This window comes from Chiloscyllium punctatum, chromosome 11 (assembly GCF_047496795.1).
Source record: "Chiloscyllium punctatum isolate Juve2018m chromosome 11, sChiPun1.3, whole genome shotgun sequence".
NCBI lineage: Eukaryota > Metazoa > Chordata > Chondrichthyes > Orectolobiformes > Hemiscylliidae > Chiloscyllium > Chiloscyllium punctatum.
In genome coordinates, this window is record NC_092749.1 from 18,247,084 (window position 1) to 18,271,930 (window position 24,847).

Here is a 24,847-nt window from a genome sequence, read left to right on the forward strand (position 1 = left end):
AAGTATGAGGTGATGCACATTGGTAGGAAGAATAGAGGAATGGTCTATTTTCTAAATGGGAAGAAAATTCAGAAGTCTGAAATGCAAAGAGACTTGGGGGTTCTAATCCAGGACTCCCTCAAGGTGAACTTGCAGGGTAAGTCAGTAGTTAGGAAGATCAATACAATGATGTATTTATTTTGAAAGGACTTGAATATTAAAGCAGGGATGTACTTCTGAGGCTCTATTAGGCTCTGCTCAGGTCTCATTTGAGGTATTGTGTGCAGTTATGGGCCCCATATCTCAGGAAGGATGTACTGGTCCTGGAGCATGTTCAAAGGAGATTCATAAGAATGGCCCCAGGAATGAACAGCTTAACAGATGAGGAGTGTTTGAGGACTCTGGGTCTATATTTGATGGAGTTTAGAAGGGGTTAGGGTTCTAACTGATACTTAAAGAATACTGAATGGCTTGGACAGAGTGGATGTTGGGAAGCTGTTTCCATTGGTAGGAGAAACTAGGACCTGAGAGCACTGCCTTAGAGTAAAGGGAAGACCTTTTAGAATGGAGATAAGGAGAAACTTCTTCAGCCAGAGAGTGGGGAATCTATAGAATTCACTGCCACAGAAGGCTGTTGAGGCCCGGTCAATGACTGCTTTTAAGACAGAGATAGATAGATTCTTGATTGTAAATGGGATCAAGGATTACAGAGAGAAAGCGGGAGAATGGGTTTGAGAAACTTATCAGCCATGATTAAATAGCGGAGCAGAATTAATGGGCTGAATGGCCTAATTTCTGCTCCTATATCTTACGGTCTCATGGTTTTAGGTATGACCATGGTATTATGAAGTAGAATGAGCTTGCTTCCAGAAGAGGCTTCTGAATTGTGCTAATGTGAAAAGAACCCAATTTATCAAGGAATGCTCTAACATACTTCAAAGACCCTGCACAATTATTATAACACTGCACCAAATACACTGCATTATTGTTGTGTGAAGATGTCATTCCCCCTTAAAGACACAAAGCTGAGACGGTTTATCTTTGAACAGTTTATCAAGTGAATTACTCCACTGTTTTAACCCACAGCCACCTACTTATTCATCACTGTTGTCTGTGGGATTGTCTTAGGTACAAAATGGTTGCCACAACAGCCTGCACAATGGTTATGATAAAAAAACTAATTGTATGTGAACAACTTTGAGATCTTTGGGTGAGATGAGATAAGGTAGTACTAAAATGTCAGGATTCTTAATTTCTGACATTAAACTCTGTGTATCAGAACAGGGTCATTTCACCTGGGTAAGGTGATTTATCCACTTTTAAGGATGCTAATCAACCTTGTTTCCTCACTCATCTTAATCCGAATTGATGTTTCACACTTTTTAAGTTTTATTCATTCTTTAATGTGATGTGGGTGTCACTGAAAAGGCCAGCATTTGTTGTCAATCTCTAATTGCCTTTGAACTGGGAGGCTTTTTATGTCATCTTAGAGTGCAGTTAAGACTCATTGCCGTGGCTCTGAGGTCACATGCAGACCAGACCAGGTAAAGATAATGGATTTACTTTCTTGAAGAACATTACTGAGAAAAAAATGCATTTGTCATAGATTTACATCATGGACTGATCAGGACAATTCACAAGAATATCAGTTCAAACCAACATGTAAACAGCATAAAATAAAAGTGTTGATTGGCTGACAAGTTCATTGATTGTCAACTAATCAGCACTCTCCTCTTATGGTGCATCAGTTGGTTTTCCCCTTAAATTGGTATTCTTCCAAATAGTCCTGATTTGTGCAAAATGAAAGCTTCGACAAATGTTTCAGCAATATTCAAGTTCTGTATTACCAAATGACTAAAAGACCCAGGTGGGTTTTCAGTAAAGTTAACAATGGCTAAGACTAACTTCATATTCCACATTTATTAATTAAATTTAATTTGCACTATCTGCCATGGTGGTATAATGAACCTGTGTCCCAGGACTATAGATCCAGTGATACTACCACTGCTCCAACTTCAGAACTACTCTAAATCTACCTGATTCATGATTACCACTGATAAAATACTGGACCACAGATGCTACTTCTACTTACTAAAACTAAACAAAAAATAGCCCTTCTGTCATTGAGCTTACCAATACAAGCTCGATAATAAATAACATAAATATCGCTGTAAGGAGAATAGATGTTGAAGCTTTTCCTCTTACACTCATCACATCCAGAATGCCTAGTCTGTTCTTGTATTCTAGTTCTGATGAGTGCAAGATAAATTGCTTCAATTTCTAGTCTCCTTTTACCAATGTTTAACTATAAGCTCCTGAATGGATGTTATGAGTTCTGCATCTTTATACTAAATTATCTCAATTCTTAATAGATCGCTGAAATGCCTGACTATTACTTCTGTTTTCTTCCCCTGCCTCTCAGTAATTTCCTGAATATTTGCTCTTCTATCTCACTTTGAGAGTCTGCTGGTCTACCGTACACTCACAGCGGTTTGCCTGTTCACTTCAGTTTGACTGTTCATTTTTATTCTTCAGTTCGTGTGACTTGATTTGATTCTCCTCCTGGCATATCACCCCCTTCACAACTCAAGCAAGGCTGTGATTCCCTCCCAGTTGTTTTTTTTTAACCCCTTGTCTCAAACCCTGAGGTTAGGGACAACTTGCACCTGTAGGGCTGGAGAGTAATCAGGGCAAGCAAATGGATAGATCAAAATTGGATGGTAACTAAAATCAAGAGAAAAACGTGGTTTTCAAAAAAGTTTATGAAGGAGAGGAAACTTATAGTAACCTGAAAGCGCATATGAAGAGTGTTTAGGGTCAAAATTGTTTTCTGCAACTTAAAGTGAAGCAGACAGAAAGAGGTTGTGAATAAGTTCAATGTGGGGGGCAGGGGTTTGTAAATGAACTTGGGTTGAATGATTTGTGATGTTACAATGACTAGTTTCAAAGATATTAGGAGCGGGAGGTGATGGCGTGGTGGTATTATTACTAACTGTTAATCCATAGACCCAGGTAATGTTCTGGGTTCAAGGACTTGAGTCCCACCACAGTGGATGGTGGAAATTTAAATTCAATAAAAATCTGGAATTAAAAGTCTAATAATGGCCATGAAACCATTGTTGATTGTCAGAAAGCATCTCTGGTTCAGTAATGTCTTTTAGGGATGGAAACTGCCATCCTTACCTGGATGATTTACATATGGCTCCATACCTACAGCAATCTGGTTGACTCTTAACTACCCTGTGGGCAATTAGGATTGGGCAATAAATGCTGGCCTAGCTAGCAACGCCCTCATCCTATGAATGAATTTTTTAAAAAGGTGGGAATCTGACCTGAATAGAGAGAGCCATTTATGATAATAAACAATGCACAATCAATTGTAATTGGGGAGCTGAGTTGAAGGATGTCAAGGGCACAGGAGGAGTGGGAGAGATGTGTTAAAACTGTACCACAGGTTGAGACCTGGGAAGTAGATGAGAGAGAGATGTCAACAAGGAAATGGTCTTGATCTTTGGTTAAAAAGAAATCCATGAGCAATTCACACGAGGTAGTTCAGGAAGCTGGTGTCAGCTGAGGCATTTTGTTTTTGAGCAGAAAAGCCAGTGCCCTGTGAGTTGTGTTCTCTCCTGGTACTAATGTCAGTTCAATCGAGTTCCTGTACCAAATAGTTCAAATAGTTACATTTCAGGAGAGATGCAATGCATTTATTGAATGTGTTTTCCCCATAAGAACTCCCAACTTGCATATCCATTTTGAGTTACACTTATGAACCTAATGAAGAAACCTCGAAACAGATTGCTTTGAGGCATTGAATGTTTAATGACCTATTTCTTTGGGGTGAGATGTAATCCTGAATATAGGGAAAGTAAATGACAAGATCACATTGGAAGCCTCTTCAGTTATAATAGCTGAGTAACAGAAACCATTTCCAAAATTTCTCAAAATTTACCAATGTGAATCCTAGGTACAAGTGTACACTCATTTTAGAAACAACACGTCCATTTCATTCATCAAACTGAGTGTATGGGAATAATAGTTTCAAAGTAATATTATTGGATGAGTGATCCAGAAGTTATCATGAACTACTTCAGATCATACCACATCAGTGGAAGGGAATTAAACTCAACTAATTAATACATTAGAAATAAAGTACTCAGTCTCATTAATATGCTGCAACAAACACAGACAATGCTGGAGAAATTCAACAGGTCTGGCAGCATTTGTGGAGAGAGAAACAGAGTTAACATTTCGAGTCCAGTGATCCATCTTTCAACAGAATGTACACTCAAAATCAGTTTGGGTAAAAAGTTAGTCTCATTTGATACTCTTAATGTGAAATAACAGAAGTTGCATTTAAGATAAAAACTTAAACATAATAATAACAGAGCTTTAAAAATCTGGACTATAAAATGTGAACTGCATTGAGATCTAACTGAATAGAATAGTGAATCACTTGTGAGTACAATAGCTTGCAATTAAGAGTAGACAGCTGGATGGAAGGAGTTGGCCTGTAGTCGCAACCCTCAATTAAGACCGTGCTACTTCTCAATTACTGCTTAAATACAAAAATAAAGACGTAGTGAGCTATTTTGTAATGAGAATCAGGCAGCTGCATAACTATGCTTAAAGATATTTACAATGAACAGGTGCCCGGAGAGCTAAGGATGTGTTCGTCCTCCTTATTGTAGAGTGCTCTCAAGAATGTACTCCTGCACTGAACTAACTAACAAAGGCCAGCTAATGTTAATTCTTCCTTCCACGTTGATTACGTAGTATTATGTAGTACTATATTGTAGCTACAGCACAGAAACAAGGTTTTCGGCCGAACAGTCCTGTCAGGTGTTTTCAAATAAACTACCTCCCACTCTTCCTTAACTTACTTCTATCAATATATCTTTCTATTCTTTTTCCTTCATATCTTTATCCAGCTTTCCCTTAAAAGCATTTTACCTCAACTCCTCCTTGTGGTAGCGAATTCCATATTCTAACCCTTTACTGAGCAAAGAACTTTCTGCTGAGATACTCATTGGATTTATAAGTAATTCATTTCTATTTATTTCTATGTATTTCTAGTTCTGGCTTTCCCAGCAAGTGAAAACATTTCCTTTAAATCTACACTGTCAACCCTTTGATAAACTTCAATACCTCATCACTTTTTACTGGCAAATGTTGCCTACTCCATTTAGTCTTTCCTGATTAGAAATAAACTATTTAATTAGACTATTTTAGAAGTTCAGTTTTTACCTGTGGATATGGATTGAAAAACTGCACATCAATGCCTTTATTATGCACTCATCTGTAAAAATGATTGGAGGATGTTTGCAGTTAAGGGGAGCACTCAACAGTAGACACTTGTGTGTAGTGTTTGTACATTTGCCAACTTCCAGCAATTCTCAATATTTGAATAATGGCAACTGTAATGATTCCGACAATGTGAAACTTTGAAATAAATTGGCATCCATCCCAAGCTGTGAATTCTACTCCAATAAACTTAATTGACTACTCAAATACAATTTGTTACTGCTATTGTGGCATCAAATAACACTATCTTCAAACATTGAGGGAATACAATTCTAAACTAGCCATTGGTACATGAGTCAAATTAATAAGTATTGGTGCCAGTACTTAGCCTAGATAAATGGAGAGGGTGAACAGCAAGAAGTGTATGTGGATGTAAAACCCACTCCAAATGAAAAAAATGAAAATTGAAATGAAAATAATGAACCAGAATTATAGTGACATGCAATATGACAAAGAAAATCAAAAGCACAACCATTGAGGGTAAACTGTCCTGAGCTAACATATTTGTTTCCCGGAAGGCACATGGTCAGTTTTAGTGAAAATGTATTCCAGAAAGTGCAGTTCTCAAAAAAAATTTTAATACATTATTTCTAATTAATGTAGAGCAGCGAGTTTTCAGCAACTTGCAATTATTGTGCCTCAGATCCCTAATCCAGGCTGGTATTTCAATGCAACACTGGCAGAGGTGTTATCTTTTGTTGGGACATGATTCAAACAAAATCCCTCAATAGTGAATATAAAGGTTTCCTCTGCAGACTTACTTGAAAGAAACAGGTCAGTTCTCCCAGTGTTTGGAAAATATCCATAACACTAATCAAACCAATTATCTACTGATTGATGATAGTTATTTGTAGCATCCCTACCATCTGCTAATTGGCTGCTGTTGGCTTCCTTCATTTTACTACTAACAACCCAGTTAAGATACCTAGTTGGCTGCATTAGGGGTATCCCAAGGTTTGAAGAGTACTAGATAAATGGAACAATATTATTTTGGATACGGTGCTCCAATGTAAAATAATTCTTAAACATATTATCATAAAGAAAAGAGTGGAGCTGGCACTGAAGCAGATAATTGAAGAAGCTTTGCTTACAAAACTGGAACGTGGACAAAGAAGGTGGCAAGGTGGAACCAAATGAACAGTCCTCCAAGAGTGTAATAGAGAAAATGAGAAAAGTCCAAAGTGCAGGGTGTCTGTGGATAGAATAATGAGTTAATGTGGAGACATGGCATAGAGTGAAAACAAGGATGAGAATTTTGATTTAAACATACTGAGAAATTTCAGTCTACGGAGGACACGTAGGGGCAATGAGGAGTTAAGAGCTGGTGAGGAAAGTTTCTGCAGTGTTTTGGATGAGTTAAAACCAAGGAACTGTTTCAGAAATGATCTTGAAGTTCAAACCTCAAGGCAAGTGAAGGGATGATCGCTAGTCTCATGAAATACAGGGGTAAGAGGCAGCGATGAGCTGCAAGGGGGAGGAGCAGCAGCCGAACCAGAAGGAGGACACTTAACTTGGGAATAAAAAGGCCTCCGGCCTTTTTACTTTTCCTGACATAGTTTGAGATCAGACCTGGGGAGGATAATTAGTAGCTGTAGGTTAATAATGGAAAGGGGTAAGATACAGGGAAGTGTTGCCAGGATTTAAAAGGATGACATTGGTCTTGTAAAAAAGAAATTGAGAAATAGTTTGGCTCAGTGTCTGTTCCCATTACATCCATCATAGCCCTTTGCCAAATGCCAAATGGTTACTATGCAAACTAATCTTCACTAAATGTCAATATATTGAGTCTTTAAGCTTAATATTATCTTGAATTTTAAAACGTTGTAAAATAGGAAGTTTCAGCTACTGAAGTGAAACTATTTGACAAGACCATTTTAACTTCACTTTCAGTTCAACCTGAAAGACTCAAACTGGCTACATCCCTTGTGTTTAATAATCTGAAAGTGAAACCAGTGACTCTCAAATTGCATTTTATTTGTTTCATCAGTAATTTGAATTCACTGGTTGGAATTTAAGTTTAGTCACACTGAAGAGTTTGCAAGTACTTCTTCCAGAATAGCCTAGTAACATAATAAATCGCCTTTATTTTTAAAGACTTAGAGAGCTGAGGTTCACATGTCGGTCAAACAATTACCAATTGCACTTAAACTTCCCATAAGGAAAATGTTTGTTGGTTTTGACTTAGTCCTTAGTTTATGGAGCTTGTATGATAGGATAGGGTGGGATGGAGAGGAAGGAATCTGAAGACTGGCAGAAGCTCTGTACCTTCCTGTTTGACCAAGCATCATTCAGCAATATTTATGAAATTATCTGCAAACCCTCCCATTCCACTTTCCTAAGAATAGCACAGATACAAAAGACATAATTTTAGTGTGGTGTTGGATTGGGATTGGAGGTGGGGGGATAATGGAGATTGTAGAAACTGTGAAAAGGGAAAGAAGGGAAAGACTACAACACCTTTTTGATCATGACAAAAAGAGTGATCATGTTCTAGCCAAAACTCAAATCCTGTTTACACTGGAAAGTAGAAATACAGCTGGTATACATTCAAGTCAAAGCCACTAATCACAAGTGCACAACACAGTCCATTTAAACAGGAAAACCTCCTTATATAAAGAAATAAAACATTAGGTCAACACAAGTTCATAGGTCAAAAATTCCCAGTGTAAACAGAAAACAACTCTAGCAAACAGCCTATCCCTTCATCAAATATTACTTTATTTCAAAATACAAAAAAGCTCCATGTATGTTATTACTTTGAATGGCCTTCACTAAGGCCAATATTACCCTCCAAATGAAGACAGTACAACTGCCTACACTTCTTCCTTCCAGCTTTGGTACTATTCAACTTTGCATCTTAATTTCTAATTTCTGAGACATTTGGATTATACAAAGCCAATAAAATTCCCTCCACTGGGAAATGAATGCAGAGTGGAAAAGAATGTCACATGAGGGATTTCTAAATTATATTCTTGCTTCATGCTTTGTAGAATTTCTAGTTTTGGATACCAAAAACACAATAGAGCTCATTTTAACACCGGGTGCTCATGCAGAATGGACAGTTTTTGATTCAGTCGGCAAATATACATCTCTCCTAATTTCATTCAATTCAATTGATGAAACAAAAAATGAGGAGAGATGTATAATGTATATCATCCAAAGACAAGGTTACCTAGAATGTTGCCAAAGTTATCTTTAAGGAAGGTTGCAAAATTTTGGTTCATTGCAAGTTTTCACTTTGGCTATATGGAATGCAGGTGGAGATGGGGTAAGTGACTGGGAAAGAAACAATAGCTAAACATCTCAGTTTAAACACAATCCACATTGGATGTAAGTTTGCTCGCTGAGCTGGCAGGGTCATTTTCAGACATTTCATCATCATACTAGCTAATATTATCAGTGAGCCTTGGATGAAGCACAGCTGGTATGTGTTTAGGTTTCCTTGTGCTGGTGATGTCATTTCCTGTGGTGATGTCATTTCTTGTTATTTTTCTCAGGGGGTGGTAAATGGGATCCAAGTCAATGTGTTTGTTGATAGAGTTCCAGTTGGAGTGCCATGTTTCTAGGAATTCTCGCACGTGTCTCTGTTTGGCTTGTCCTAGGATGGATGTGTTGTCTCAGTCGAAGTGATGTCCTTCCTCATCTGTATTTAAGGATACTAGTGAGAGTGGGTGCTGCCTCTTTGTAGCTCATTGATGCTAAAGGTATCACAGAATTATTACCGTGCAGAAGGAGGTCATTCCGCCCACTATGTCTGCGTCAGCTCTTTAAGCATTTTGACTTAGTGCCAATCTTGTGCCTTTTCTCAGTAACCCTGCAGATTGTTTCCATTTAATTCAATACTAGGATAGGCAAGTATTTATAACAAGTTTATTCTGGAGTATTCAGTTGAACGAGGAATAGTTGAGTGGACAGGACATTGGGGAGAGGCAGACAACTTAGTTCTCAATACCAAAGGCACTGATAACATAGAACATGGCAGAACATCAAAAAATTATAATCAATTTCATTTATTTAGAAAAAATATTTATAAAACACTTCTCTTCAGTAACAAAAAAACAATACAAACAACTCCAATAATTTTTGCACCTGTTTCTATAAATACGATTATGTACAAAATATAGACATAGAACCGAAGTGCCTTTTTACATATTTACCAAATTTTTAAATTATGTGTAATGAACTTCAAGAACCACCGACTGCACAAATACGTTTCAAAAATATTTCAATGCTTGAAACAATACTAATTTTTGTTTTCCTTCTCCACTCCTGATCAATTAGAAAACATTTGCTGTCCAAAAAAGGCATCAGAGGCAATTTTTGCATCTTCAGTACAAGAATATCGTCTTTTCCTGCTGGTGAGTTTACACCCAGGGCAGGGCAGGCTTTCGAGTCAGGGCTTTAAGTTCATGTGGAGAAGACAGGAAGCAACTGTTTGTCGGTAGTGCAATAGACCTTTCTTCTTCCAGAAAGCCAACAAAAGACAGTGCAACAGGCATCCGTGAATTCCAGGTCCTGGCTTACTGTCTTGTCCGTTGAGTCTTCTTGCCAATTTCAGCAGAGAACCAGTTCATTCTGAGCAGCAGTTTACTGAAGCAAATCTCTTCTTGGCAAGGCAATTATCTTTGCATTGTGGCACTTCCTATTCACACCTGAGGAGAAACCAAGCAGAACTACCATGAGTCTACATGCAATCACTGTGAAAAGGGAGTTTTCTACACTCCTGCAACTGTTGACAAATATTAGACATCCTCAGTCATGAACAAAGGTGAAAAGGGAGAGGGAAATGAAACAAAGTACAAACCTCAGTTGCTATTATACATTCATCCTTCTCTTCAGATATGACATACACTGACTGGTACTTGGTATCTTTTGAGGCAGAGTATGTAGACTCTGGCCGCTTTCTTTCTGAGGGTTCACTATTGGATTGAAATAAAAACGAGAGTTAGGTTGGTAGGCAGTTGACTGGGAAACCCAGATAACAGCAGCATTTCATATTTACAATACCAAGCAAATAGGAGGCTGATTTAGTTAATTACCCATTATGCTGTGTTGCACTTATTTGCTCTGCTTCTGGGGTACTAGCATCTCCCCGTTCGTTTTCGGCTTTAATTAAGTCTTCATTCTTTAGTTCGTGCACCAGATTATAATCCACTGAAGGGTATTTGACCCTGTAGCCATTTCTTTCAGTAGAGCTGTCACATTGCAAGTCTACTTTCTTGTTGGTGTTTTTGATTTGAGTGGCTGCAATGATGCTGATAGAGATGTCTTTCTCACGGTGGCAGTCTGTGAGATTGTTCATTGTCTCCATCTCACTCTTGGAGATGTCAGGCTGCTGCTGCTGGCCCTTCTGCAGCTTTACTCGCACACAGACGATGACTGCCGCACACCCCAGGAGCAGCATAAGAACCAAGATAACCCCAGCGCATACAGCTACCCACGGAAACTGCCCCTTGTTCTCAGCTTCTGTGTATTTATCCTTAACATCGATGATAACAGTTTGACCCTGAGGCTGCTCTGGCAGCAAGAACTGGCAGTTAAGTCCACCATATCCACGGGAGCACTGGCAGACATAGTGGCTGTTTCTCTCATGGCACGTTGCACTGTTGTGGCAAGGATTATTTGCACATATACTGATGAGGATGCTGCAATTCTTTCCACTAAATCCAGATGGGCAAATGCAGGTGTGGTCATTAACTCCATCCTGACATGTCCCACCATTAAGGCAGGGCATGCTTGCGCAGTTGTCTGCATCAATGTCACAGTTTCTCCCTGTGAATCCAGCGCGACATTGGCATATGTAAGAATTCCCAATGTCCACGCACTGGGCACCTGAGCAAGAACAGAGGAAAATAAAAAGTTAAGAAAAGGTGAGCTTCAGGTCTATAATAGTGCTTTTTACAACAACAAAACCTTGCACTTATAATACTCCTTTAATGCAGTACAATGTCTACAGGCATATCATGGGAATGTAACCAAGGCAAAGTTTGTCACAGAACCAGAGACATATTAAAGCAATTGACCAAAAGACTTGATGAAAGAGGAAGGTGTTAAGGAGCAATAGGTAGGCAGGTTTAGGAAGAGAATCCAGAGCTTAGGAGCTAGACAGCTGAAGTCAAGACTACCAATGGACTAGCATTTAAACCAAAGGCTAAAATTGGAGGAGTACAGAGGTTTCTGGGCAGGAAAAGATGATAAAGATGGCCAAAAGGTGAGGACTAAGGCCATGAAAGGAGTTGGTCATAATCCTAACATTTATCCGCATGTTTATATTGCTGCTCACCATTGGTGCATGGGTCAGAACTGCAGTGATCAATTTTCTTCTCACAGTTGAATCCGGAGTAACTAGCAGGGCAATGGCAGCTGTAGCCCCCAGTCGGTTTGTCTGTGCATCTTCCTCCATTGAAGCAGGGCCCATCTGCACACGTCATGGCACTCAGCTCACAGTTCCGACCAAGGAAGCCTGGTGCACAGGTACAAGTGTAGTGGTTCTCCAGATCCTAAGGAAAGATTGCAATCCTTCAGTTAGCTTTCTGGGCATGCTGAGTGTACATTAGGAATAATTCTGTTTTATTTTTGACTGTTATCTTTAACAGGTCAGTCCCACTTACCGTGCAGGTTCCATCGTTCTTACAGGGATTGGCATCACACTCGTTGATCTCGATTTCACAGTTGGAGCCTGTGTAGCCAGCACGACAAGTACAGGTGTAACTCCCTTGGCCAGTATTGGTACATGTAGCACCATTCTTGCACGGCTTGTGGTGAGTGCAGTAGTTCAAGTCTAGGACAAGATGAGAAAAACAAATATAGGCTTGGGGAAAAAAATCAGCCAATTGCAAGAACAGTAGAATGAAGACAAAACTATTAAACAAAATAAATGTCCTTCATTAAAGGAAGGAGGAAGGACAAAGCAACTTACCCTGGTTGCAAAAGAGACCACCCCATCCTTCCTGGCAGTTACACTGCCAAGGCTGCTGACATGTCCCATGAAGACAGCCTGGATAATGAATACATTCATCACAGTAACGTCCTCTCCATCCCACCCTGCACCTGCAGATTAAAGAGGACAGAAAGAACTTAATACCTTACATTGACTTGTCTGCCAAGCTATTTAGAATGCTAAAAGGAAATGAAACACATCCAAAAATCCTCCCAAGGGTCAGAACCAGCCCCTTTCCCTGCATTTCTACCACCTCCACACCGTGCCTTTACATCATAATGAGGACACTGGGGCACACAAAGGACTCTGGCATGAAATGCCATGCACCACTTTGAAAACCTAAATTAGATATTTCACACTTTAGTCGACCAGCGTTCAACAAAAAGGCTCAATAGAAATGTCTGGGCATGTTCAAAGGTTTGATGTGAGAAGGTTATCCAACTCTCCTTTGTGACTTCATCAGAGAATATCAATTCCCAGAACAACTCAGATGAAAGGAAACTGTTGATTACACAAAACAAGAAAAAAAAGGAAACTGTTGATTCCTATTCTTGGTAGGGAGGTGTAGTAGGGAGGCTCACTTTCAACCAAAGACGCTTGTAAAAATGGGAAAAGGTAGGCGAGTGTCCGCTGGGAAATAGGGATGGCAAGAATCTCTTGTGTTCCCTGAGCCCAAAGTTTGCTTATATCACAGGAAAAGTTTCGACAGACAATGAAACGGACGCCAATAGAGGGCGCTCCTACTTGCTGTGGAGCAAGAGAGGGAGAACTGCCTTTAACTGTTCTACCTCCTCATTTAACTTCGTAATTATAGTAAATTTACTTCCCAGTAGGGCACTGTAAACTCAAGTTAACAGCCGTGTTTTCCTTTTGCTACATGATCCCCAAAGACTTTAAGTTTCCCAGGCTTCCACGATGTACCTAACAGCTAGCAGGAGGTGAGTCCCTTTGAACTCTTCAAGATACCTTCCATTCCCACGCACTTTCTGATCCAGATCATTTACCGACTCTTTTATGTACTGTTCACCACCAGAGGGGCGGGGGAAGAAAGTTCTCATTACTTACTTGCATTCCCCAGGTCTGTCGCAGTATCCGTGTTGCTCGTCACAGCCAGGGAGGCAGATAGCTGGGAAGGAGAAAAACTGAGTTAAATTAATTTACCAAACACCAGACATATCAGATCAACTCAGTCAAAATCTTAAACCAAGACTCTCTATTAGAAGTGAGGAGAGGTCAATTTTACAACTGTGCAGGATTGATTTTCTTGAGGAGAGAGAGAGATGTGTGCCTCGCGACTGTTAAAAATCACTAAGGGTTTTTGCTTAATACAAAAAGGGGATGCACAAAGCTTTTTTTTTGCTTCCCCGCCTTTCTTTCTTTTTCCCTCTTCTCTTTTCGGTGTTGGTCAAAAGTCCCTTCTTTTTCCCCCGACTCCACCCCTTCCCATCCAGCTCTGTGTGTGTGTGTGTGTGTGTGTGTAGATAAGAGTAGACAGCTGGTTTGTAGACTGACTGAAGCAGGACAGCTGCTCCATTGTATTGGTGTTTCTCCGCTTCAGAACGCAGCTGCCCCGTGGACCTGGTCGCTCTCAACAATATCCAACACCGCCAGACAGCCTCCCGGCCGCTCACTTCCAATCACACGAGTCCAAAGAGCGAGTGAAGGCGTTGGGAATTCATTGGGGGGGGGGGGGGAGGAGAGATGGAGGGAGAGAGGAGGGAAGGATGGGTGAGAGGAGACAGGAAGGGGGGGGGGAAGAGAGGAGGAAGGGATAGAGGGAGGGAGGAAAGAGAGGAGGAAGGGGTGGAGGGAGGAGGATGAAGGGAGAGAGGGGGCGGAGGGAGATAGGGGAGGGGGAGAAGGGTGAGAGTGAGAGACAGAGTGGAGAGACGGAGAGGAAGAGGGTGGAGAGAGAGAGGAGGGGTTGAGAGAGAGCAGGAAGTTGGAGAGTGAGGGGGGATGGTGACAGGAGGGGGATGCAGCGAGAGAGGACTGGAATGGAGAAAGAGAGGGGGGTTGGAGAGAGAGGGGAGATGGAGAGAGAGAGGAGGGGAATAGAATGAGAGAGGGAGGGGAGTGGAGAGAGAGGGGGAGAGAGGAGGGGGAATGGAGAGATGGAGAGAAGAGGGGTGTGGAGAGAGAGTGAAGGGGGATGGAGAGAGGGGGGGAATAGAGAGAGAGGAGGGAGGATGGAGAGAGATAGGAGGGGGACGGAGAGCGGGAGAGAGAATGAGAGGGGGCAGAGTGAGATAGATGGGGGGATGGAGAGAGAGTGAGAGAGGGGGAGAGGACAGGATAGAAGGAGAGAGGGGAGGGATGGAGAGAGAGGAGGCAGAGAAGAGAAGACAGAGGCAGAGGAGTGGGGATGGAGGGGGGATGGAGAGAGAGGGAAGGGGGATGAAAAGAGAGAGAGAGGGGATAGAGACAGAGAGGAAGGGGAATGGAGTGAGAGAGGAGGGGGATGAAGAGAGAGAGAGGGAGAGAGGAGAGGAAGTGGGATGGAGAGAGAGAGAGGAGAGGGGATGGAGAGAGCAGGAGGAGGGGGAATAGAGAGGGGGGATGAGAGACAGGTCGGGGTTAGAGAGAGGGAGAGGAGGGGTGTTGGACAGAGAGGGAGAGAGGATGGGGATGGAGAGGGAGAGTGGAGGGGGTGGAGAAAGAGTGAAGTAGGGATGCAGAGAGAGAGGAGGGAGGATGGAGAGAGGAGGGGGAATGGAGAGAAGGTGCAGAGGGGGAGAGCGCGAAAGAGAAGGGGGATAGAGAGAGAGGAGGGGGATGGAGAGAGCGAGGGCAGGGATGGAAAGAGGGAGAGGGGAGTAGAGAGAAGGGGGTGGAGAGAGTGTTGGAGAGTGTGGGGAGGGGGTGGAGAGAGTGGGGGAAGGGGGAATGGAGAAAGAGTGGAGTAGGAGGATGGAGAGAGTAAGAGGGCAGGGATGGAGAGAGAGGAGGGTGGATGGGGTGTGGAGGGGGGTTGATGGGGAAGGAGACAGGGAGAGAGGAGGGGCATGGAGAGAGGAGAGTGGAGGGGGATGGAGAAAGAGTGAAGTGGGGATGCAGAGAGAGAGGAGGGAAGATGGAGAGAGGAGGTGGATTGGAGAGAAGGTGCAGAGGGGGAGGGAGTGAGAGAGGAGGGGGATGGGGAGAGATAGAGAGGAGGAATGGAGGGGGGTTTAGAGAGAGCGAAGAGGGGGATGGAGAGGGAGAGGGGGTTAGAGAGAGGGGGGGGGGAGTGGGAATGGCGAGTGGGGAGAGGTGTTGGAGAGAGTGTGGGAGATGGAGAGAGAGAGAGGAGAATGGAGAGAGGGGTTGAATGGAGAGAGAGAGGAAGGTGGACAGAGTGGAGAGGGGAGATGAAGGGGGGTGGAGAGAGGGGGAGGGGGTGATGGAGAGGGGGAGGGATATGGGGAGAGAGAGTGAGAGGAGGAGGTGGGATGGATAAGGAGAGGGGGGGATGGACAGAGAGGGTGAAGGGTGGATGGAGAGGGGGGGGAAGGGATAGAGAGGGGGGGAGGATGATTGAGAGAGAGGCAAGGGAGGAGCGTGGAGAGAGAGGGAGGATGGAGGGGGTGGAGAGAAGGGTAGAAGGGAGGGGGGAAGGAGAGGAGAGAGGATGAGGGTTGATGAAGAGAGACAGGTAGAGGGGAGGGGGATGGAGAGAGAGTGGGGAGGGGGATGGGGAGAGAGAGGGGGGAGGGGGGATAGAGAGGGGATGGGGGGATGGAGAGAGAGGGGAAAGGGATGATGAGAGAGGGAAGGAAGAGGAGGGATGGAGAGAGAGAGATAAGCTTGGATGGAGAGAGAGGGCAGAGTGGGAATGGAGAGAATGGGAGGAGAGGATGGAGAGAGAGGGGGACAGAGGAGGGGGATGGAGAGAGAGGGAGGGATGGATGGAGAGAAGAGGGGAGGGGGGGTGGAGAGAGGGAGAGGAGGGGGATTGGAGAAAAAGTGGAGAGGATATGGAGAAAGAGAGAGAGAGGAGGGGGCGATGGAGAGAGTGTGGGGGTGGGGAATGGTGAGAGTGTGGGATGTAAAAGAGTTGGGAGGGGGGATGGATAAAGAAGGGGAAGGGGATGTAGAGAGAGAGAGAGTGGGGAGGGGAGATGGAGCGAGACAGAGAGAGATAAAGGAGGGGGCATGGAGAGAGGGAGAGAGAGAACAGGAGGGGGAATGGATAGAGAGAGGAGGGAAGATGGAGGAAGAGTGGAGAGGGCATGGAGAGAAAGAGAGGAGGGGGTGGAGAGAGAGGGGAGAGGAGGGGGAATGGGGACACAGAGAGAGAGTAGGGATGGAGACAGAGAGAGAGAGTAGGGGGGATGGAGAGAGAGAGATGAGGGGATTGGAGAGAGAGAGAAAAAGAGAGGGGTAATGGAGAGAGAGAGAGAGAGAGGAAAGAGGAGAGGGGATGGAGAGAGAGAGGGCAGGGAGAATGGGGACAGAGCGAGAAAGAGGAGGAGGGATGGAGACAGAAAGAGAGAAGGGGGATGGAGAATGAGAGAGAGGAAGTTTGGATGGAGAGAAGGAGGGGAGGATGGAGAGAGGGGAATGGAGAGAGAGGGTAATGGAGAGAGGGGGGATGGAGAGAGTGTGGATGGAGAGAGAGGGGGATGGAGAGAGAGAGGAGGAGGTTGGACAGAGTGGGGAGGGGGGATGGAGAGAGAGGGAGAGAGAGAGAGACGGGAGGTGGGATGGAGAGAGAGAGAGAGGACGGGTGGATTGAGAGAGAGAGTGGGGAGCAGACAATGGAGAGAGAGAGAGTGTGGAGAGCGGGGATGGAAAGAGAGCGGGGAGGGGATGGAAAATGCGCGAGGAGATATAGAGAGGGAGACAGAGTGGGGAGTGGGATGGAGAGAGAGAGATAGAAGGGAGGAGGATGGAGAGAGGTGGGAGGATGATGGAGAGAGAGAGGGCGAGAGACGATGGAGAGAGAAGGGTAAGGGAAGATGGAGAGAGGAGGGCAGTGGAAAGATGGGAAGGGGTTGGAGAGTGACAGAGAGGAGAGGAACATGGAGAGAGGGGGAGAAGGAGAGAATGATGGGGGAATGGAGGGACGAACAGAGAGGGGAACCGAGATGGAGAAATGGGTGGGGTAAGGGGTATGAAGGGAGGTGGAGAGAGAGAGAGAGAGGTGGCAGTGAAGGAGGGGGAGGGAGACAGAGGAGATGAGATGAAGGGAAAGCCAATGAGAGAGGAGAGGGGTTGAAGGGAGAGGATGGGGGTTGAAGGGGGAATGTGAGAGAGGAGGGGGTGTTGAAAGGAGAGAGTGAGAGCCGGCGGGGTGGGGGGGGAGGGGGTTGAAGGGAGAGAGAGTGAGCGAGGAGGGGGGTTGAAGGGAGACATTGAGAGAGGAGGGGGGGTTGAAGGGAGAGAGAGAGAGGAGGCAGGTTGAAGGGAGACAGTGAGAGAGGAGGGAGGATGAAGGGAGAAGGGGGAAGGTGATGAAGGGAAGGAAAGGGGGATAAAGGGGAGGGGGCATGAAAGGAGGGAGGGGGGATGATGGAAGAAAGGGGGCGGGTAGTTAAAAGAGTGGCGGGGGTTGAGAAGAATACAGATACAGGGGAGGGGGAATGAACGGAGAGACAGGGGAGGGGGGATGGGAATGAATGGAGAGATGGGGGAGAAGGATGATGGGGGATGGGGGAGTGGGAATGGAGAAGTGGGAGTGGGGGATGGAGAGACAAGGTATAGGGGCTGGATAGACAGAGGTGGGTGGATGAAGGGAGGGGGGATGAAGGGGAGAGAGAGAGAGAGAGGGTGAGGGGGCTGAGGAGGAGGATAAAAGAAGAAAGAGAGAGAGGACAGGGAATGAAGGGGAGGAGGGGGATGCAAGGAGAAGAGAATGAGAGGGGGGAGGATGAAGCAGGAGAGAAGGGGTTGTGAAGGGGAGGAGGGGGCATGAAGGGATAAGGAGAGAGAGGAGGGATGTGAAGTGAGAAAGAGAGAGGAAGGGGAATGAAGAGATAGAGAGGAGGGGGAATAGAGAGAGAGGGGAGATAAAGGGAGTGTGAGAGGAGGGGACATGAATGGAAGAAAGAGAGACAGGGTGGGATGAAAGAGAGAGTAAGAGAGGAGGGGAGCGAAGGGAAAAAGAGGATTGGGGTGAAGGTAAAGAAAGAGGGGGGATGAAGAGACAGAGGAGGGGGTGAAGGGAGAGAGGGAGAGGAGGGGGTTTGAAGGGAGAGAGAGGAGGGGAGAAAGGAGAGAGGAGGCAGGTGAAGGGAAAGAGAGAGAGAGGTGTGGGGTGAAGTGAGAGAGGGGATGAAGGGAGAGAGAGGAGAGGGCTAAAGGGAGAAAGGGAGAGGAGGGGGTTGAAGGGAGAGAGAGAAGAGGTAGGTGAAGGAAAATAAAGGAGGGAATGAAGGGAAAAAGAGAGAAGGGGATGAAGGGAGAGGGTCAGGAGGCTTTGGGGGAGATAAAAGAAGGGGGGGCAAAGGGAGGTGGGAGAGAGAGAGAGAGGAATGAATGGAAGGAAGGGGGGGATGAAAGAGAGTAAGAGAGGAAGTGGGGGTGACAGGAGAGAGAGAGAGAGGGGGGAGGGGTGATGAAGGGTGAGAGAGAGAGAGGAGGTGAGATGATGGAAAGTGAGGGGTGGGGGAATGAAGAGAGTGGGGGAAGGGGGACGAAGGGAGAGAAGAGGGTGGATGAAAGGAGACAGAGATAGAAGGGGGGGATGACGGTAGAGAGAGAGAGGATGAGAGATAAAGGGAGAAAGAGGGGAGGGGATGAAGGGAGAGAGAGGAGGGGAACAAAGGGAGAGAGAGAGGAGGGGGCATAAAGGGAGAGGGGGATGAAGGGAGTGAGAAGAGGGTGGATGAAGGGGGAGAAAGAGGAGAGGGTTAAAAGGGCAGAGAGAGGAGGGAGAATGAAGGGAGAGAGAGAGGAGGGATGAAGGGAAAGTGCAAGACAGGGGAACAGCGATGAAGGGAGAGAGAGAGGAAGGTGTGAAGGAAGAGGGTGAGGGGACTTGAAGGGAGAGACAGAGGGTGGGGTGGATGAAGGGAGAGAGAGAGAGAGAAGGGGGGATAAAGGGAGAGAGATAGGGGAGTGGGATGAAGGGAGAGTGGAGGAGGATCAAGGGAGAGAGAAAGGAGAGGGAGGATGAAGGGAGAGAGAGAGGAGTGGGGATGAAGGGGGAGAGAGAGAGGAGGAGACATGAAGGGGGGGGCTGAAGGAAAAGAAAGACAGAGGAGGGGGAATGAAGAGAGGGAGAGAGAGGGGCATTGAAGGGAGGGAGGGTGGGAGAGTGAGAGAGATGAGGAGGGATGAAGGGAGGGAGAGAGAGGAGGGGAATGAATGGAAGAAAGAGAGAGAGGGGGATGAAGGAGAGAGGGAGAGAGAGTAAGAGAGGAAGTGGTAGTGAAGGGAGGGAGAGTCAGAGGAGGGGTGATGAAGGCAAAGAGAAAGGAGGGGAGATGAAGGGTGAGAGAGAGAGAGGAATGGGGGTTATGGAGAAAGAGGGGGGGAATGGTGAGAGAGGGGAAGAAGGGAGAGAGAGGAGAGGGTGAGGGGAGAGAGAGGGAGGGAGATGAAGGGTGCGAGAGAGATGGGGAACGAAGATAGAGAGAGAGAAGGCTGGATGAAGGGAGAGAGAGAGAGAGTGGAGGGAGATGAAGGGAGAGAGAAAGGAGGGGAGATGAAGGGCTAGAGAGAGGGAGGGGGAATGAAGTGTGAGAGAGGGAAAGGGGGATGAAGGGAGAGAGAGAGAGGGTGGATGAAGGGGGAGAGAGAGAGTGGAGGGAGATGAAGGGAGAGAGAAAGGAGGGGAGATGAAGGGCTAGAGAGAGGGAGGGGGAATGAAGTGTGAGAGAGGGAAAGGGGGACGAAGGGAGAGAGAGAGGGTGGATGAAGGGAAAGAGAGAGAGGGATGGGGATGATGGAGAGGGTGGGTTGATGGAGAGAGAGGGAGGGGGATGAAGGGAGAAAGAGGGGGATTAAGAGAGAGAAAGGAGGGGAGATAAAGGGGAGAAAGAGGAGGGGGATGAAGGCAGAGAGAGGGGGATACATGGGGTGAGCGAGGAGGGAGGGATGAAAGGAGAGAGAAAGGATGGAAGATGAGAGAGTGGGTGGTGGTGGGAGGGAGTGAAGGGAGGGAGAGAGAGGAGGGGTGGAGGAAGAGAGGGACAGAGATGAGGGGTGGAGGAAGGGAGAGAGGGGTCTAGAGGAGGGGAAGGGAGTGGGTAGGGATGGAGATGGGGGATGATGGAACTGGGATGATGGGAGAGAGGAGGGCGATGTAGGGTGAGGGAGAGAGAGGGGGCAATGGAGGAGTGCTTTTTGACCCCATTGCACTATGCTCTGGACAGAGAGAGACAGTCCACAAATAGGCTCAGATTTTTTTGTTAACACCATGGATGGTTTCAAAAGCGCCGGGGCATTATACCAGACAATTGTCTACAAACATTCAACTCTTTTTATTTTGAAATAAATGTTTAAAAGAGAAGCAGCTCCCTGTATTGCATTACTCATTAAAAAGCGCAGTGAGTGAGAGGCCTGGAGAAGGACAGACTTACACTCAGTGCAATAGGCTCCCTTCCAGCCGGGGTTACACAGCTTCTCCCCCTTCTCGCCGCAGCTGAAGTGGCCGAACGCGTCGTCCCTCGGCCGGCAGAAGACGGAACAGCCCTCCCCATAGTAGTGCTCGTCGCAGACGAAGCGGTAAGAGTACTTGAGCTCGGTGTGGCTGCTGGTGTGCACATCCTGGGACCACTCATCACCGACCGTGAGGTGCCGCTGAGTCGCCAAGCGGCTGATGAGGCGATCGGGGTTATCTAGAAGTCAGGAGAGAGAGAGAGAGGGAGAGAGAGAGAGAGAGATACAGTCACACACTTCGAGAAACCTCTCAGGAAGCTTTAACTCAGTCGGGAGGCTGGTGAACATTGATTGAGAGTGAAGTTACCTGTACTCAGATCATCAGTGGGCTCAGCATGTAAAGCCTCAATGATTAAGGAGAACGTTCCCTGTTTTAAAAAAAACAAAAAGATTGAAGTAATTTGGAGCCAGTGTTTTAAAAAGCGTTTCAGATCAGCTTGAATCTATCTCGCACACACACACACACACGCGCTCTCTATCGTCTCCATGTTGCAAAGAGGGGACCTTTATTAAGCCCAGTGTATCTATAATCTCAGTGTAGGATATTGGCAGAGACTACAGTTGTCATCGACCTTCACGCTTAATTTCATCGCTTTCATAAATCACATTATAAAATGAAGCTATTTGGAATCTCACGCTGGGCTGAAAATTGCCAGTGAGACTGCTGTGAAGTTTCCCACATCATTAAGTTGTGTGCCCGCGAGTGGGGCGTTTGTGACTGCTCCCCCCCCCCCCCCCCCTCTCCTCCCGGTCTGAAGGGTTAGAAGTTATCCCCTTCCTTCCCCAGCCCACTCTCCCCACCTCCTTCAGCCCGAACCACCACTGTCAGAGGGACACCGCTTACCGGCCAGGTGAAAGCGAAAGGGAACCGCATGGGGTTACTGAAGGTTTCGGCGTCCGGGATGGAGAAGGAGTTGGAGCCCAGCACCGGGGTCAGGGCGCTCCCGTAAGTACACGGCGGCTCGGGAGAGATTTTCGCCTGGTAATGCTTGAGGCAGACGCGGAAGAAGGTTTTACACTCGCACGGGAGGCCGTAGTTGGAGGCCGAGGAGCCTTTGCAACAGTTCACATTCCCAGTCAGCCCTTTGCGATTATTGAATTCCTGCAACTTTAGCTCAAAGACGCCAGAGGGGGAAGCCTGCTTTATACAAACAAAAACACATACACAGAACATCAGCGTAGAAAGAGAGGAAGCAAAGTAAGACAGCGACAACTGCAGCCCGATTTCCAGGACGGAATCTTTGTTCGGATAACGATCATGCTCCGCTTACCTGGTGGAGTGCAGCCAGCAGAGTGATGAACAGGCAAATACTGCGGTGGGCCATCTCCGGTCACTGGGTTAGCCTGGAGCTGGTGGAGAGCCCGGACCGCTTCCAACTCCACTGAGAATGTTTCCCCTTTAGATCTCTCAAGTCCTTTGGCTGCACTGAAGTCTACAGAGAACCGCCCTGACTCTGGTGACTGACAGCTCTTCTCAATAAGGGTCAGTTGCTTGGAAGTGGTCGATACATACACTGGCGTGGTGACTGAGCGCCGTCCTAACCTCTCTCTCTCTCTCTCTCCCTCTCTCTGGTGTGTGGGTTTTGTTTTCTTCTGAACCAGACGCTTGGGTGGGAGGTGGCGGGGGTGGGGTGGGGGGGACGATTAATTCCAAACAGAACCTCGTAAAACGCGACGATCCCAGGATTTGTTTATTATATATATATAAATACATATAATATCAGGGACGCGTTGGAAATCCCTGCTCCGATAATTCCAGTGGCAAGTTCTTGTTTTTTTTTGGAAACGGCTGGACGACACCCAGTGATGCTCTCTCCACTGCTTGTTGGTTTGGAGAATTTCAGATGATGCTGTTGTCCTTTTTTTTGTCCTCTCACTGTTGTTTTTTTTTTAATCTTGCTGTTTCACCTTCTTCCCCGCGCCCCCTCCCCCCCACACTCACTGACAAATGTACACGCACACAGATACACTGACACAGACAAATGTACACACACACACACACAGATAAATGCACACACGCGCGCGCGCGGGTTTCTCTAAATCACCTCCCGACTGGGAATCCACAGCAACTCAATTTCTGATCTGCCGAGCTCCGAGCCCGGCGTTTATATACAGCAGAGCTTTTGCATTTCTAATGACATGCATATTGTCTGACCCACAGTGTGGCGAGCGGGTGACAAAAGAGGCGGGTCCCACCTTCCTCAATAGATCTCCAAATGATCAGTGAGCTGTAAAGAGGGGGCAATCCACCGGGTATACACACACAAACTTATTTAAATTCCAACGAACACACACACATATAAATAAAAACCCACATCATTTTTTTAAATCATCACACATACTCCGGGAAGCGGGTATATCTATCCCGTCCTGACTTTTCCCGCGACTTATTTATATTTAGCAGGAAAGGGGGTGTCAGTTGGTGAGTCGGGGTGGGGGGGCGAACGGGGGGTAACTTTGAAGTCAATCTGCAGAAGTTAGGATATTTTTTGAGGATTGTTTGTGCGCGCGATAAAACTGGGTTTTTTTTCGGGGGGGGGAGAGAGAGAGAGAGAGAGAGAAAAGTTGGTGGGTGTGTGTCGTTCGCGTGGCTGTCATTACTGCAGTTGTTATTGTTCAGCTCAAGGCGGCTCATTGTGCCCTGTCAGCTGTATGTTAATACTAGCAAGCACCTGCTCTCTACAATAGAGCAGTTCCCCTCGGCGCACGCAGCCTCGCCTCCCGCACAATATCCGCGGGCCAGGCTCTGCACTCAATCCAGGGAACAAACACACACACACACACACAGACTGGCCAACTGACCAGCCGCCAGGTCATTTTATAAACATACATACATGTTCAAACAAAACCATCTCTCGCGCACTCACGCAGGATTGGATAAATAACTTTTACAGCGAGCTGGCGTCCAAAGTTAAAGGCCAAAGATTCCTTGATTAAAAAACTGACTGTCTCCCCCCTTCCCCCCCCCCCCCCCCCCCCCCCCGCCACCGACCGTTACATCTTTGTTTTTGACAGCACTAAATAACTGTTAGGAGTTTACAGTCATCTCTCTCGGTGCTTCGCAATTCCAAGACCCCCTCCTCCACCCTGGGGATTATTTACCCCCCCAGCTCCTCACTATATTCCAAATAATCTATAAACGCCTGGCTGATGACCGTGGAAAATCTCTGAAGGACGTGGGGTTGTGAATTTCGTTGTTGCACATTTTTTTCCCGCCGTATTAAAGGCTCCTCTGTGCGCACTTCTCAACTTTTATTGAGGAGCGTTGACTTTGGGAGAGAGAGAGATTTATGATTGTGAGAATAAGGCTGACACTGGGGCTGCTTCTTGATAAAGTGGGTGCATTCTGAGAGGCTGAAACAAGTGTTTCAAGTGAGGTCCTTCCAAATAATGCCTTGCCAAGAACTTTTGTGTGTTTTTTTTGTTTAAAAATAGTTCAATGCACACACACACACACACACACACACAGAGTAATGGCTTGCAAGTTAATGTGTTGCAAAAAGAAACTTTTAATGCATTGGATTTTTTTTGCTGTTGTAGTTCAAAATGTACAAATGTAAATAATTTCCACGCGCAAGGATTTAAATCTACCAAAAAAAAAGTTATGCCTTTGGCAACCCCCCAACATGCGTTTGTTAAATTGACGGGGCACAGCTTTTACGATTTCTGTGGCAAAGCGTAACTGAAAGGCAGACTAAAACATAGCAATTCTTCCTGATGCACTTATTCTATTCAGGCTTAATTTATGCCACGCGATTCTGTTTTCATGAAATCAGGCAGAAAGTTCCCCTTTTCTATCTCTCCCTGTCTCCTCCTCCTCCTGCCCCTTGTAGCTGGCTTAAGCCTAACCAGAAGGAGGGGGGGGGGCGGGGATGGGGGCTGGGTGGTAGGGGGTGCTGCTGCTGCTGGGGAAATGAGACACAGAGAGACTGTTTAACTGCTGGAGCCTGCGCTACTCCTCATCGGTACCCTGGAGAACAAAGAGGGGACATTGCTGGAGACTGGAGGTCCACCTATTCAAACGTTTTTTTTTATCCACGA

The 24,847-nt window shown here is 46.0% G+C and overlaps 1 protein-coding gene across 2 annotated transcripts; it reads right to left on the bottom strand.

Annotated features, from left to right (window-relative positions):
* Positions 1-9,115: 9,115 nt before the first annotated feature.
* Positions 9,116-22,890, bottom strand: dldh (dihydrolipoamide dehydrogenase). Of its 2 annotated transcripts, none has more exons than XM_072580387.1 (11): positions 22,078-22,890; positions 21,651-21,944; positions 21,114-21,174; positions 20,728-20,985; positions 13,286-13,346; positions 12,200-12,330; positions 11,892-12,061; positions 11,564-11,780; positions 10,320-11,112; positions 10,085-10,199; positions 9,116-9,932 (listed from the first exon to the last, which is right to left on the bottom strand). In XM_072580387.1, exons 1-11 carry the CDS (start codon positions 22,129-22,131, stop codon positions 9,927-9,929), a joined length of 2,160 nt encoding a protein of 719 aa, XP_072436488.1. In that variant the 5' UTR covers positions 22,132-22,890; the 3' UTR covers positions 9,116-9,926. The 2 variants fall into 2 exon arrangements, with proteins under 2 accessions (XP_072436488.1, XP_072436486.1); XM_072580385.1 differs by having other exon boundaries at positions 9,117-9,932; positions 21,651-21,947.
* Positions 22,891-24,847: the final 1,957 nt, after the last annotated feature.